At 45.5% G+C, this 12,639-nt stretch overlaps 1 protein-coding gene across 1 annotated transcript in view; it reads right to left on the minus strand.

The window, feature by feature from the left end:
- The window catches only part of GDPD5 (glycerophosphodiester phosphodiesterase domain containing 5), a 96,670-nt gene that overhangs the window by 28,366 nt on the left and 55,665 nt on the right, over positions 1–12,639 (minus strand). Inside the window, exon 3 of the mRNA XM_079321474.1 lies at positions 263–366. Within this exon, the coding sequence (XP_079177600.1) occupies positions 263–366 (104 nt within the window). The remainder of the gene's footprint in view (positions 1–262; positions 367–12,639) is intronic.

Raw genomic sequence — 12,639 nt, forward strand, 5'->3', positions numbered from 1 at the left:
TTGCAGCCAAATTGCTCAGTCACTTTCAAACCCAGCCAGCCATAAAGATAAACAAACAAAAACCCAGCCACAAAGTGGAGATGCAAGGCCACGTTATATCTACACACAGATCAGGCAGAAGCAGCTCTCCTTGAGTCCCACTTCCCACCTCATTTTCCCTTTATCATCATTACAACTCCATCCAAAAGATCCAGATGAATCCAAAGCTGTGTCAAGCTGGTGCACGATGGCAACCACATTTCCTAAGGGAAGCTCTACTCACCAGTTGATTTCATTGTAGTCATTGTGAACTTCCCACCAGAAGTAAAACCAGACCAGGGTGAGGAAGAAGGATGAGGTGAGGATGAGGAACCAGAGGCGCTCCCACTGTGGAGGGAAAGAGAACTCAGTGTCAATAGGATCCATCTGATCCCAGCTGTTGAGACTGGATGGAGTAAAGAGACATTTCCAAAGGCAGATTTCACACCTCTGCTCCCTGGGACATGCAGCCCTGTTCCCCAGGTCTGGGCAGAGGGGTCATTTATGTGGATTCATCTTATGGAGGGCTGGAAGAGCATCTCTCTGTCAGAGAACAGGGGATGTTTCCTGACAGGGAGCTGGGGTTTTGTTTGCTGAGGGTTTTTTGCTGGAGGTTGTTTAGCTGGTTTTTTTTAGTGTGGGTTTTTGTTTGGTTTTTTTTTTTTGAGGCAATTGTTTAATTAACTTTTTCATTTTCATGCATCTTCCCCTCCCTTGGGCATAGCCTAAATGAGTGAGTAGTTATCACATGGAGAAGATTACACAGTGGATTAGGGATGTTCCTACTCCTTATTCCTTCCCCTGAGGTGCTCAGATCCTGCAGAGCCAACATTTATTCCTCCCACCACCAGATATTTTAAGTGTTTTGCAAACAGACCACACCAGCACCAACATTCAGGAACATTTCAAATTCTACTCAACACATACAAAAGAAATCCCTCAAATAAATCTCTTCATTGCCTCTGCTCCAATACCATGGGTAAAATCCTAAAGCATGAGGACATCAATCTGTGTCTTCAACTTGTCTCTCACCAGCATCATTTCCATGGGCTCCTGGTTGGTTTTACTCCTTGGCCTTAAACACTCCCCACGTGTTTTCATTTCAACAAGGAAAACACTGAAATAAATTCTGCATGGAAAATATTCCAACAAACCCTCTCTTCCCACAATGAGCAAAAAAGGATGAGGACTGGAAAAGACTATGAGCAACTCTACCACTAGAATTCCCTTCTAGACCCTGAGTACACACAGATCTTTTTGGAAAACGCTCTTTTCTCTGGCATTTTAAATTATGCAAAGTCTCCTGGCTTTTTAATTATGCAAAACAGTGTAACCAATATAGTGACAATAGAAACTAAAAACTGTTAGGTTTTGCCTCCCTTTCCATGCTCAGGGCTGGAGTTATCTACTTAACTGTGTGTTGACTATTTTTTTATTATGTAACACCCAGGATACCAATCCTGTGATACAGCTCCTCCTTGTATCCTCCATCATAGAAAAAAAAGCCAAAAGAAAGCCATAAAAAGAGCTGGAATTATTTCCTTTTTGCTGTGCCAAAAATGATGTTTTTCAGCTAGAAATTCCAAATTCTTGGCTGTATAACCCAAATTAAGATACCAATTTTGCCCAGAGAAGCCGTGGCTGCCCCATCCCTGGAAGTATTCCAAAGGCTGGGCAGGGCTTGGAGCAGCCTGGGATAGTGGAAAGTGTCTCTGCCCATGGTGGGGGGACACTGGATGGGCTTTAAGGTCCCCTCCAACCCAAACCATTCCCCTCCTTCTGGATGCCTTCCAGTCTGTACATCTCCAAGATCTCAAACCTCAGTTTCCCCACTGTTTGTTGGCATTTCCTTCCCTCCTCTCCATTTGGGTCTAACACCTCTCCTTCCATATATAAATTAAATACTGGTTATATTCCCACATTTATTTGGTTTTTTTTCCAAGGCAAATGAGTTTTTAGGTGCCTTTTATGCTGAAGACCAACACTGCTATAAAAATCCCACCCTCCAGCTCTTTAAAGGTCACTCTGGGCTGAGCTTTGCTGCTGTTCATGCACTGGATGACACTGATTGGAAAAACAAGCCAAGGAAAACATTTTAAAACCTTTGAGCTTTTCCCCATATATAAAAATATAACTTCCCCCCCTTATTTACATGCAAGCAGCAGAGCTTGTGGCAAGCTCTCCAAAAGCTATTTTGGGTCTGCCCTTGAGGGTGCCCTTGCCATGCCTTGCTGGTTTTGTGAAAACCCAGGCAAATTCCTCTATCTCAAGGCATCCTTCAGTGAGTTCAGGCACAGCTCTTGGTGGGCTTTTAGAAAAACACTGAATATTTTCATCTTTAGGGTCCCTTCCAACCAGTGATCAACAGACACAATCAGAAGGGCCCTAAAAGGAAATTAATGAAGACAGAGATATTTTACTAAGTTGTGGTTTGCCAGAATTTTAAATTTTCAATAAAAGCACAGACTCCTTAATAAAAAATAAATCAATAAATCAGTGTTTCACACACATTCTCCACCACTTTTGCACATTTCTAATCCCCACTGCATGGCAGGTGGGAGCAAAACCAACTCCAGGCTAAGGGGTTTTGGGGAAAAAAACCCAACTCAGGTTAAAGGAATTGGCAGCAGAAAAGCCAATGCTTGATTCATCTGTGACACTGGCTCATGGATTTTACCCACTCTTGTGCTTGAAGATTTAATCTTGTTTAAAACAGCACTGAAATTCATATCACAGGGGACAGATTTTCCAATTTAGGGATTAGTTTTGGTTAACTGAAGTCTCTGCCAGTTTCTTTTGCTGCAACTCCCCAAGCCAGACAAAGCATTATTTACTGCAGTGGCACAGGAAAGCAGAGAGGCTCAGGAAGTTTATTTTATTTATTGTGGGATCTGTAGGAGATGTTATGAGGTTTAACTATACACACACTCCCACCATCCCCTCCTACAAGGTCTTTCTCAATTCAGTCAAACCTCCAATATTAGGAACAGGAATTTCTCACCTATTTCATTCCAGATGATCACACATATGCCAGGAGACACCTCCCAGCATGGTACCATTTGTGAACTAAAGAAATCCTTTGACCAGGAAATCCAGGTTTTCTAAAAAAAGTCTCTTTAGAGAAGGTTCCCTAGAAATTGATGCTCTGCCAAAATCAATCTGCAGGGCCAATGCAGGTTCAGCCTCTGTCCCTGAGCTCAGGTGAGACCCCACCTGCAGAACAGGAGCACCTGGAGCTCATGGAGAGGGTCCAGAGGAGGCACAGAGCTGCTCCAGGGCTGGGAGAGCTGGGGGAGCTCACCTGGAGAGGAGAAGGATCCAGGGACACCTCAGAGCCCTGCCAGGGCTAAAGGGGCTCCAGGAGAGCTGGAGAGGGACTGGGGACAGGGATGGAGGGACAGGACACAGGGAATGGCTTCCCAGGGGGCAGGGCTGGATGGGATATTGGGCAGGAATTGTTCCCTGTGAGGGTGGACAGCCCTGGCACAGGTGCCCAGAGCAGCTCTGGCTGCCCCTGGATCCCTGGCAGTGCCCAAGGCCAGGCTGGACACTGGGATTGGAGCACCTGGGACAGTGGGAGGTGTCCCTGCCCATGGCAGGGGTGGCACTGGATGATCTTGAAGGTCCCTTCCAACCCAAACAATTCTACAAATCTGTGATTTGTCTACCAGTCCTATTCCCTGCTGAACACAACACAACTCTAGAGAATTCCAGAGAATCCACACTCTTGTGCATTTGGTATCTATTTGATGATTCCTTGTTAAGTCTTTAAATCTTTAAATTGCCCATTTTCCTCCCAAAAAGCAGACCAGCACTGTATCACAATTCAGTGTGATTTGAACTGAGAACAGATAATCAACACTTAAAGTCTTAAAAATCACGACTTCTCAGGCTGAGACTGCATTGATCTGAAGAGGTTATCACTGTATTTACATGTGCCCCACTTCCTGAGGTTTAAATATTTTAATAGGATTATTAATCATAGAATTAGGCTGGGAAAAAAACACTAAGATCATCAAGCTCAACCATATAATTAATATATTTCATATTAGATTAGATATCACATAAAGAATAACATAATTAATATTTCTAAAGTGATAGGATATATAAATAATTTCAACATATTTAGAATCAACATTGATTTAAATGACATCATTAAACTGACTCTATCAGAAGTCTGTCCCAAACCCTGCCTGAGGCCTGCAGGCAAAACAGAGGGTTCACCACGTGAGATTATATTAAATTCCTTATTTGCTACCACGTGCAGTCCCCAAGGCTGCTGAAACGCTGCACTGTGAGCTCAGCTGCCCCCTCACACTTCCTTTGGACCCAGCTGGGAAGCAGGGGCAGTACAACACTTGGCTCCAGGTCTGCTCCATGAAAGCCAAAAAAACCCAAGGTCAGAGCCAGCTGATGCCCTGGCAGCCCATGGAGCCAACAGAGCTGAAGGATTTTGCTCCACCAAAGCTGCTGGAGTCACCTTAGTTGACACCAGCCCTGAAGTGCCTGTGCTGCTTGCTGGAGTCCTTGTCAGCTCATCCCAAGCAGGATTAGCATCCCTGAGATCCACCTACAGCTCCCAGCCTTGGGATGGAACAGCAGAACCCCTTCCTAAGCAAATCCACACCTCCAGCATCCTCCCTGGCACCCAGAACCCACACAGCCTTCCAGAAGGCACTGGAAAGAGAGAAGCCTGCTTTGAACTGGGAATGGTCTGAGGAAATGCCAGTGCTGGATGGATTAAGGCTGCATTCCCACAGGGATGAGCTCACAGCAAACATTCCAGCAGCGTGGGTGAAGCTGGGTCCTTTCCAACATGAGCATGCACAGGAGCTTTCCTGGGAAGAACTCAAATGCCACTGCTGCAGTCCATCCCAGAACAGCTCAGAAGGGAACAGATGGATTTGCTTTTCATCCTGGAGCCACATCCCAGTGTGAGGATTGCACTGGGCTCATGTCAAATCCACTGTGCCCAAAGCTCTCCCAGCTGAAACCACAGCAGAGTCCACCTCAAGATTCCACCTCAAATAGAGGGAGGAGGGTGTGGGTGCTTGGAATTAAGGAGATCCACCTCACAGCAGACAGATCTGCCTCATTAAAAGGTATTTTCTTTAAAAAACGGAGAACCAGAGAGCATTAACAGCTTGGAGCAACCTGATCTGCAGGAAGGTGTCCCTGCCCATGGCAAGGGTTGGAAGGAGATGATCCCTAAAGCCTCTTCCAGTCCAAACCATTCTGTGGTTCTGTGAACTCTACAAGGAACCACCACTGAGACTGGGCAGAGGAAACAATTTAAAGTTGTGTAGAAGTTTAAGGCAGATGAGTGCAGCAATTGGGGCATGCTTTTTATTCAAAAATTGAAAAAAGAAAAAAAAAGGGAATAGGGAAATGAAGAAGGGGCAGGAAATGAAAACTAAAAAAAAAAGAAGAGGGGAAAAAACAGAAAAAAAATGGGGGGAAAAAGGGGAGAGAGGGGGAGGAGGAAGCTGACCCTCTTGTTTCTCAAGCTGCCAGTCATCCACTACAAAGAAAGCTCCTATTCAAGCCAAAGTGCCCCTGGGAATTCATGGCTTTCAGTCCCTGTGGAGGACCCTACCCATCCTCTGTCTCCTGAGCACAGTGAACCTCCTGTTCATTCATTAAAATAATTAAATAACGAAATAAAAATCTAACTAGAACAGGAAGAAGCTTTTGAACAACGTCTTATCCCTCCTCTCCCCCCTCCTTTTTTATTTTATTTTATTTTAATCAGAAAAAACTCCAGTTTTGAAAAACAGAAGCCTTTTAGAGAAAATCTAATATTTTAAAGCAATTTCTTGCTGAAGGGCATCTTGGCTTGAGGATGGAATTTCTGCTGAGAGGAAACTGGAAGGAGCCTCAGCCCTCCCAAAAATCTGGCAGCACATTGGGACAGGGCATGCACAAGCAGATGGAGAACAGCAGCACGTGGATCTGACCACACCAACAAAACCCAGTGGGGGAATCTCCCTCCAGTTCCATACTGTAAATCCCCCTGCTGGAACTTCTATGTGCAGATAACATTCAGAGATATCCAATATAACCACACCCTCAAATTTGGGAAACACAACAAGGGCTAAAAAAGGAGTTTTATCTCCCTGCAGTGTATACCATCCTCGTGTTCCTAAATATCCACCAGCTCAGGCAGCTGCCTTTGGCAAATGAATGGGTTTTTTGAGGGCTCAGGGCCACACAGTCCTCAACAATTGCTGTGTACCTCAGGAGCAAATCCAAGAGCTGGAGCTGGAGTGGAGCACCACCATTGTAACTCAAGTGTGTTTTCAGACCATTTTAATTCACTCCTGGATCCAACAAAGAGTTTATTAAGGAGTCTGCACTCCACTGTTCTCTGGCATTTTCAAGAATCAATTTGCTGCAGGCATTTATCAGTATTACTTTGGAGAGGAAAGGAGGAAAGCAAACATTTATCCAGCAAATACAAAGGGAAAAGTGACAGCACAATTCCTCATTTTGGGATTACCCAATCAGGCCTCATCCAAACAAACAAAATATTATCTTCAAGCAAGTTATTGAATCATCTCTGAGGATGAAAGATGACTCCATCTCCCAACAGAACCAGAAACTAAGTATCACCAAGAACAAGTGTCAGCTGGAGTGCTTTGTCAATGGCAACACTTTAGTCCCTAAGGAGGTTTCAAACTTGCATTATTAACTCAATGTGTGAATCTTTAAAGCAGTGGCTTGCTCTGAATTCCCACCCTCTTCTGGCTTCTGCTCCAGAGTTTCAGCACCATTCTCCTGGGGAGAAATGTCCCTTCTGTCTCACTGGAATTTGCCCTGATGCAGGTTGTACCCACTGCCTCCTGCCAAGGGCCATTTTGGCTTCAGTTCTCTTGGAATGGGCTTGCATTAGAGGCATCTGCCAATAATTATGGGAAGAAATGGGAAGAAGAAGGGAGAAATTTGGTCTGACTGGTAGTGGGTCTGAAGCAAGGAGCAAAGCAAAGCAAACCCTGCTGGTCTGGCTGCTGAGGCTTCAACACTTAATCAGATGTTTCCACATCTTAGGCACATCTTGTTTGATTATTGCACAGACTGGGCTAATAGTTCTCTGCACACCTTGTTAGAAAAGGCCATGAATGAGATTTCTGAGCTGTGACATGCTCCATTTACAATTCCATTTAGCAGGTCCCAGAACATATTCCTGAAATATGTGTTCCTGCTGGGGCTGCTGGAGCTGAACTGCAACTCAACAGATGCAACTAAAAGAGAGCCAAATCTCTAAAAATATCATTGTTACACTTTGTAAAACACCCCCTGCTCCCCAGCCTCCAAAAACACAACCAGAAAAGGCAGGACTGATTCCCTCCAGGCTCAGGGCTTGCAAAACTGGGAGCAATAGAGCAGTTTTTCTTGCCTAAACAGCAAGGAGAGGGACAAAGGGATCCAAATTGATAAAGGGATCCAAACTGAGGGATAAACCATGCCTCTCCCACACACTCTGCCAGAGGACCAGCTTCTCTCTAGGTGTCCATCACCCAACAAAGGCAGCATTTCACTGCATCCACCACAAAAAGCACTGGCAAATGGCACTGACATGGGAATTCCTGTGCTGCTCCAGACACCAGCACAGCTGGAGCCAGGGCTCTTTCTGGCTATTAGAGGCCCCTGGGGACTTTCAGCAGCAATAATCACATCCTGGACCAGCTCTGCCTCTGGCAATTACATCCTCCCTTTTTCATTCAAGGCTGAGGTAAATAAAAATCCCTGAGGGAGCCTCTGATTCATGAGGAAACAGAAGAGAGTGATAGGGGATCCCCAATCTATCCCCCACAGCATGATTTACTCTACTTCCATAGCTCCTGATAACATGTTTTTAACCTACTGGATTTTGTCCAGCTACCATAACCAGTGCTTCTGGACAAACTCATGGAATGATCCAAGTATTCCAAACCCATTCCTGATGCTAATAAGGCACTGTAACCTCCTTTTTTTACCAAAAACTTTCTACTTGGAGGCCAAGGGGAGAACTATTTTTTCCAGACTGAATAAGTCCAGATTTTTCAGTCTTTACTGATGAGCCTCATCTAGGGAAGAAAAAAAAAAAAAAAACAAAACCAAAAAAACCCAAAATATCACAGCCCATGGTTCTTGCAGAGACCAACTGGCTGAGGTCCAAGGCTTGCCTGAAGTGGAGCACCTTGCTGGGCACAGCATCCCTGCTGAGCTCTCATCAGCATCAAGCAGCAGGAGGATTTCATCCTCAGAGCCTCCTGAGGGTGTTATTCCTGCTAACTCATCCCAGCCTCCTGACAGTCCTTTGCAAAGGCACATGATGTTGTGGACTTGCATTCAGCTGATGGTTCACTTTAATTAAAGCACCAGCATCCTGGGGCAAAGGGGTTAGGATTAAAAACAGCTTTAATAAAAGCAGGCTCAATTTAAAAAAAAAAAAAAAAAAAAAAAGGACTATATAATCTACCCAATAAAAGATCCAATGAAACAGCCTCAGATTACATTTTACTCAAAGAAATCTCAGAAAAAAATTAATATCAGCAGGAGGAACATTTTGTGCACATCCTGGGGATTTTCCTTAATGGTCTGCTTCTGGCTCCAGGTGGAAGTAGGACATTTGGGCTCTATACCAGGTCTAGAAAAGACTGCAGTCTCTAAAAACCCCAGCAAAGCTGTGACCCAACCACCCTGCACATCAATGGATCACTCAGTGCCAGGGGAAACAGCTCCACATTTGCCTTTACTGATCCTATTTCTGTCCTGGCCCCAAACTGCTTTAGTCATTTGTCCAGCTCAGGCTCAGTTGTGCCCCCAGCTCTCTGCTGGGTTTTTTTGAGTTTAATAAGCACAGCTTTATAGGAAGAACACTGGGTGAGAGAAATCCTGAATATTTATCCCTATTTAAAGAGAATTACTGTATTTCAGAATTGTTTACAGGAGATCTGTCGTAAAATGTTGTATAAAGTATCCTAAATAATCTGACATAGATGTCAAATAGATCCAAGGGCAAATGACTGAACTGAGAGAAAAAACAGAGAGTAAATTTATTCCTTGGACAATTGTTCCCTCACATTTTACCCTTGGCAGCAAATGTCTGCAAGACAAGTTCTAAAAATAATATTTTGTCATGATGCTTGGCACAAAATAAACAAAACTGAACCAAGGATTTCTGTGCTGGTTGAAAGGGCAAGAGCATTTCCAGCCAGTGCTGGAAGACAAAATCCTGACAGGAAAAGCAGCAGTGGGTGCCATTCTTGTATCAATATCCACTTTCCCTGGATTACACCCCAGATTAGACCCAGTTTGGGTCTAGAAAAACCTTGCTTTGTATGACAACAAATACCAGCCTGTGGGACCTCCACAGCAGGTGACATCTGCCCTCCCAAAGCCCCCCTTGTGTCAGAGAGGTCACTCTGGTGTGGCTGCACAGGCAGAAGGACAAAGCTAAACCAGGAGCATTGGCACCAGAAGGCAAAGCAGACCATTTCCCCACATGGAAACCCACACAGGTTCTTTCTTCTCTCTCCATTAGTGGCACAAGTGACAGGCAACGACTTATTAAAAAAGCATTTGGAAGGGTTGATCATCCAGCAATTCTGCCTGAAGGGTCAGCTGGTCTCCAGCTGAGGACAGCAGCAAGGAAAATGCTGAAGCAGTAGGTGTCTAAATGCTCGTGTTACTCAGAAACCACTGTGAGGCAGAAAAACCAGGACTAAAATAAGCAAAATGATAAAAGCTGCAGTGAAGAAATGAAAGGTCTGACTTAACACAAGGTCCCCTTGCCACCTCCCAGCAGCTCTGACACATCACACTGTGGATGCAAGAGGCATTTTGTGTGATGTTTATAAATTCTGGCCTGGCAAAGTCGAATTATGCAACAACAACAAGAAGGGTGCCCTGCGTGTCTGGGCAGCAGCCAGGGGCTGCCCTGCAGCCATTCCCTCTCTGTGCCATGGCTGACAGGCAAGCAGCCAGCTTGCAGACCAGAGAAACAAGTTGTTACCATCCTGTTTGGAGCAGCAGCAAGGAAGAGCCTCAGTGCTCTGCTGAAAGCCTGGAATGCCTCAGTGTGGATGCTGGAAAAGGTTCTGGCACTGCTTCCTGCCCTCCCTGCTGCTTCCAGGGCAGCACCTGAGCCCTGCCAGGCCCAACAGAGGGGCCAGGCTCAACATAACCTGCTTTATTTATCCTCTTTTAAATTTGGAGTATCTGCAGCAAAGCACAAAAGGATGCGGCCAGGGAGCTTTGAGCAAGAGGCACTGCCAGGATGATGAGGAGTTCCCAAGGGAGGAACATTCCTGAGTCACCTTTCCAGAACCAGAGCAAAGTTAACATTTCATAGAACCACAGAGGGCTTTGGGTTGGAACAAACCATGGCACTGGGACACCTTCCACTAGTCCAGGCTGCCCCAAGCCCCAGTGTCCAGCCTGGCCTTGGGCACTGCCAGGGATCCAGGGGCAGCCACAGCTGCTCTGGGCACCTGTGCCAGCCCTGCCCACCCTCACAGGGAACAATTCCTGCCCAATATCCCATCTAATCCTGCCCTCTGCCAGTGGGAGCCATTCCCCTTGTCCCCAGTCCCTCTCCAGCTCTCCTGGAGCCCCTTTAGCCCTGGCAGGGCTCTGAGGTGTCCCTGGATCCTTCTCCTCTCCAGGTGAGCTCCCCCAGCTCTCCCAGCCCTGGAGCAGCTCTGTGCCTCCTCTGGACCCTCTCCATGAGCTCCAGGTGCTCCTGCTCTGCAGGTGGGGTCTCATCTGAGCCCAGGGGCAGAATCCCCCCTTCCTGCTGCCCAGGCTGTGGGATCAGCCCAGGAATCTCTGCCAGGATTTCCAGTGAGTGCCCTTGGAAGCAAAGCAGCACCCCAGATGGGTGCTCTTTGGAGAGAAAACTCTGTTCATTTCCTCACCAGAAAATCAATTGCAAATTCCAGAAAAGGCATTTAAATCTGGCTCATATTCTCAGCCCTGTGGAAATGGGAATAATTATCCCTCTCTTCAAGAGCTGCACATTGATTAAAGCACCTCCAATGGACGGGGGTACAGAAATAACAAATCTGCCAAACTGCTGTTCTTGCACCTTGCTGCACTCCAGAGCTTCTCAAAGCAGCAGCACAGCCTGACTTTCCACTCCCCTTCCAGAGGACATTTTCTGGAAGTTCAAAAAAGCTCACACTGAAAATAACCCAAAGCTCAAGACTGTTCCTACTCCACCACTCACTGATTGTAAAACATGCCAGAAAAAGTGCTAACCCTGCAGCTCTGCCATGTGACTGTGGACAATTTGGATGAGCAAACTGCTTTCCCACCATCTCTTTACACAACCCAACATGGAATTCAGCAAGTTGGGATAAAACCCCTGTGGTGGCCAGGAGAGGGATGGACCAGACAGATCCCAGCTCAGGGAAGAATGTAGGAAAAGAATTCCCAAATCACCACTGGCTTGGAGCCAGGGCTTTTACAGACAATGGAAAACATGGCTTTTGGCTTCACATCCAGGATAGATGGTAATAAAAAATATTTCCAAGTACAGGAATAGATCATGCCCCAGAGTGTCAACAGTGCCAACCAAAAGGTTGGGTTTTATCCCAACCATACAATTTCTCTCCTACTCATGGAAGAGAATATAGCCCAAAATGAGGCACAACCTGTGCCATATCAAGGTGTAACACCTAAATTCAGTGATTCTTCTCCATCTTTCTCATTGAGCAAAGCAGCTCTTTCACTGCTTGGAAAGGAAGCTCAGCAGACATCAGAATGCTCTAAAGGCTTCTGACCACACTCAGAACCATTTTTTTTACCTCTTCCTACTCTGTTCAGATCACAACAAACATCTTGGACTTGAAGGAATGTAAGATAAATGCATAGTATAAGGGAAAAAATAATAATTTTACAGTAAATTAATTTTTACCTCCCTTGCAAAGAAACCTTTGCCGCCCATTTCTCTCCTTCCTATACAAGAGCAAAACTGCTTGTGCAGCAAAGCCCATGGCAGGAAAATCAGCTGCAGAGTCACTGCAAAGTCATCTGTCACCTCTGTGAGCTTTGTCATCACAATCCCTAAGCAGAGGTTTGTACCACTGAGAAAGGGAATTCTGGGGAGGAATGGCCTTGAACTTGTTCTGCCTTTGGCTGGGCTGGGTTTTTTCTGTGCATCAAAACTGCTTCAGTGAGAAGCAGCTGGTGAGAAAAATGCCTAATTTTTCAATCAACAGCTAAAGCAGTCCTGCTTGTTAATTATGACTAATTATATCAAAGCACATTTGGTATAAGACACCTGTTTTATTTTTCAAAGTGAAAATGCAGCCAGCATTGCCCACACAAAGCACAGGAAAAGTAAAAACTGATTTACAAACCCACTTGAGAGTGTCAACTGTCTGCCTGCAGGACACCCACCCCAAAAAAATCCAATCCTTTGCCACAGGAAATATCTGAGTTATCCCCAGCTCCCATTTCAGTGGGACTGATGGAATTTCTAAACATAGCACGTGCTAAGCCACATTTCCGATTTTGTTTTTTTTATAGCCCCTTCAGCAGTCTAGTTCTTATTGCTCCAGATCTGCTGAGAGAATACCAGGAGTATTTCCCAGAGATCCATAAGGACTCTCTGTTCCTCCCTTCCTCTCCAAA

The sequence above is a fragment of the Erithacus rubecula genome, assembly GCF_903797595.1.
Source record: "Erithacus rubecula genome assembly, chromosome: 1".
Lineage (NCBI taxonomy): Eukaryota > Metazoa > Chordata > Aves > Passeriformes > Muscicapidae > Erithacus > Erithacus rubecula.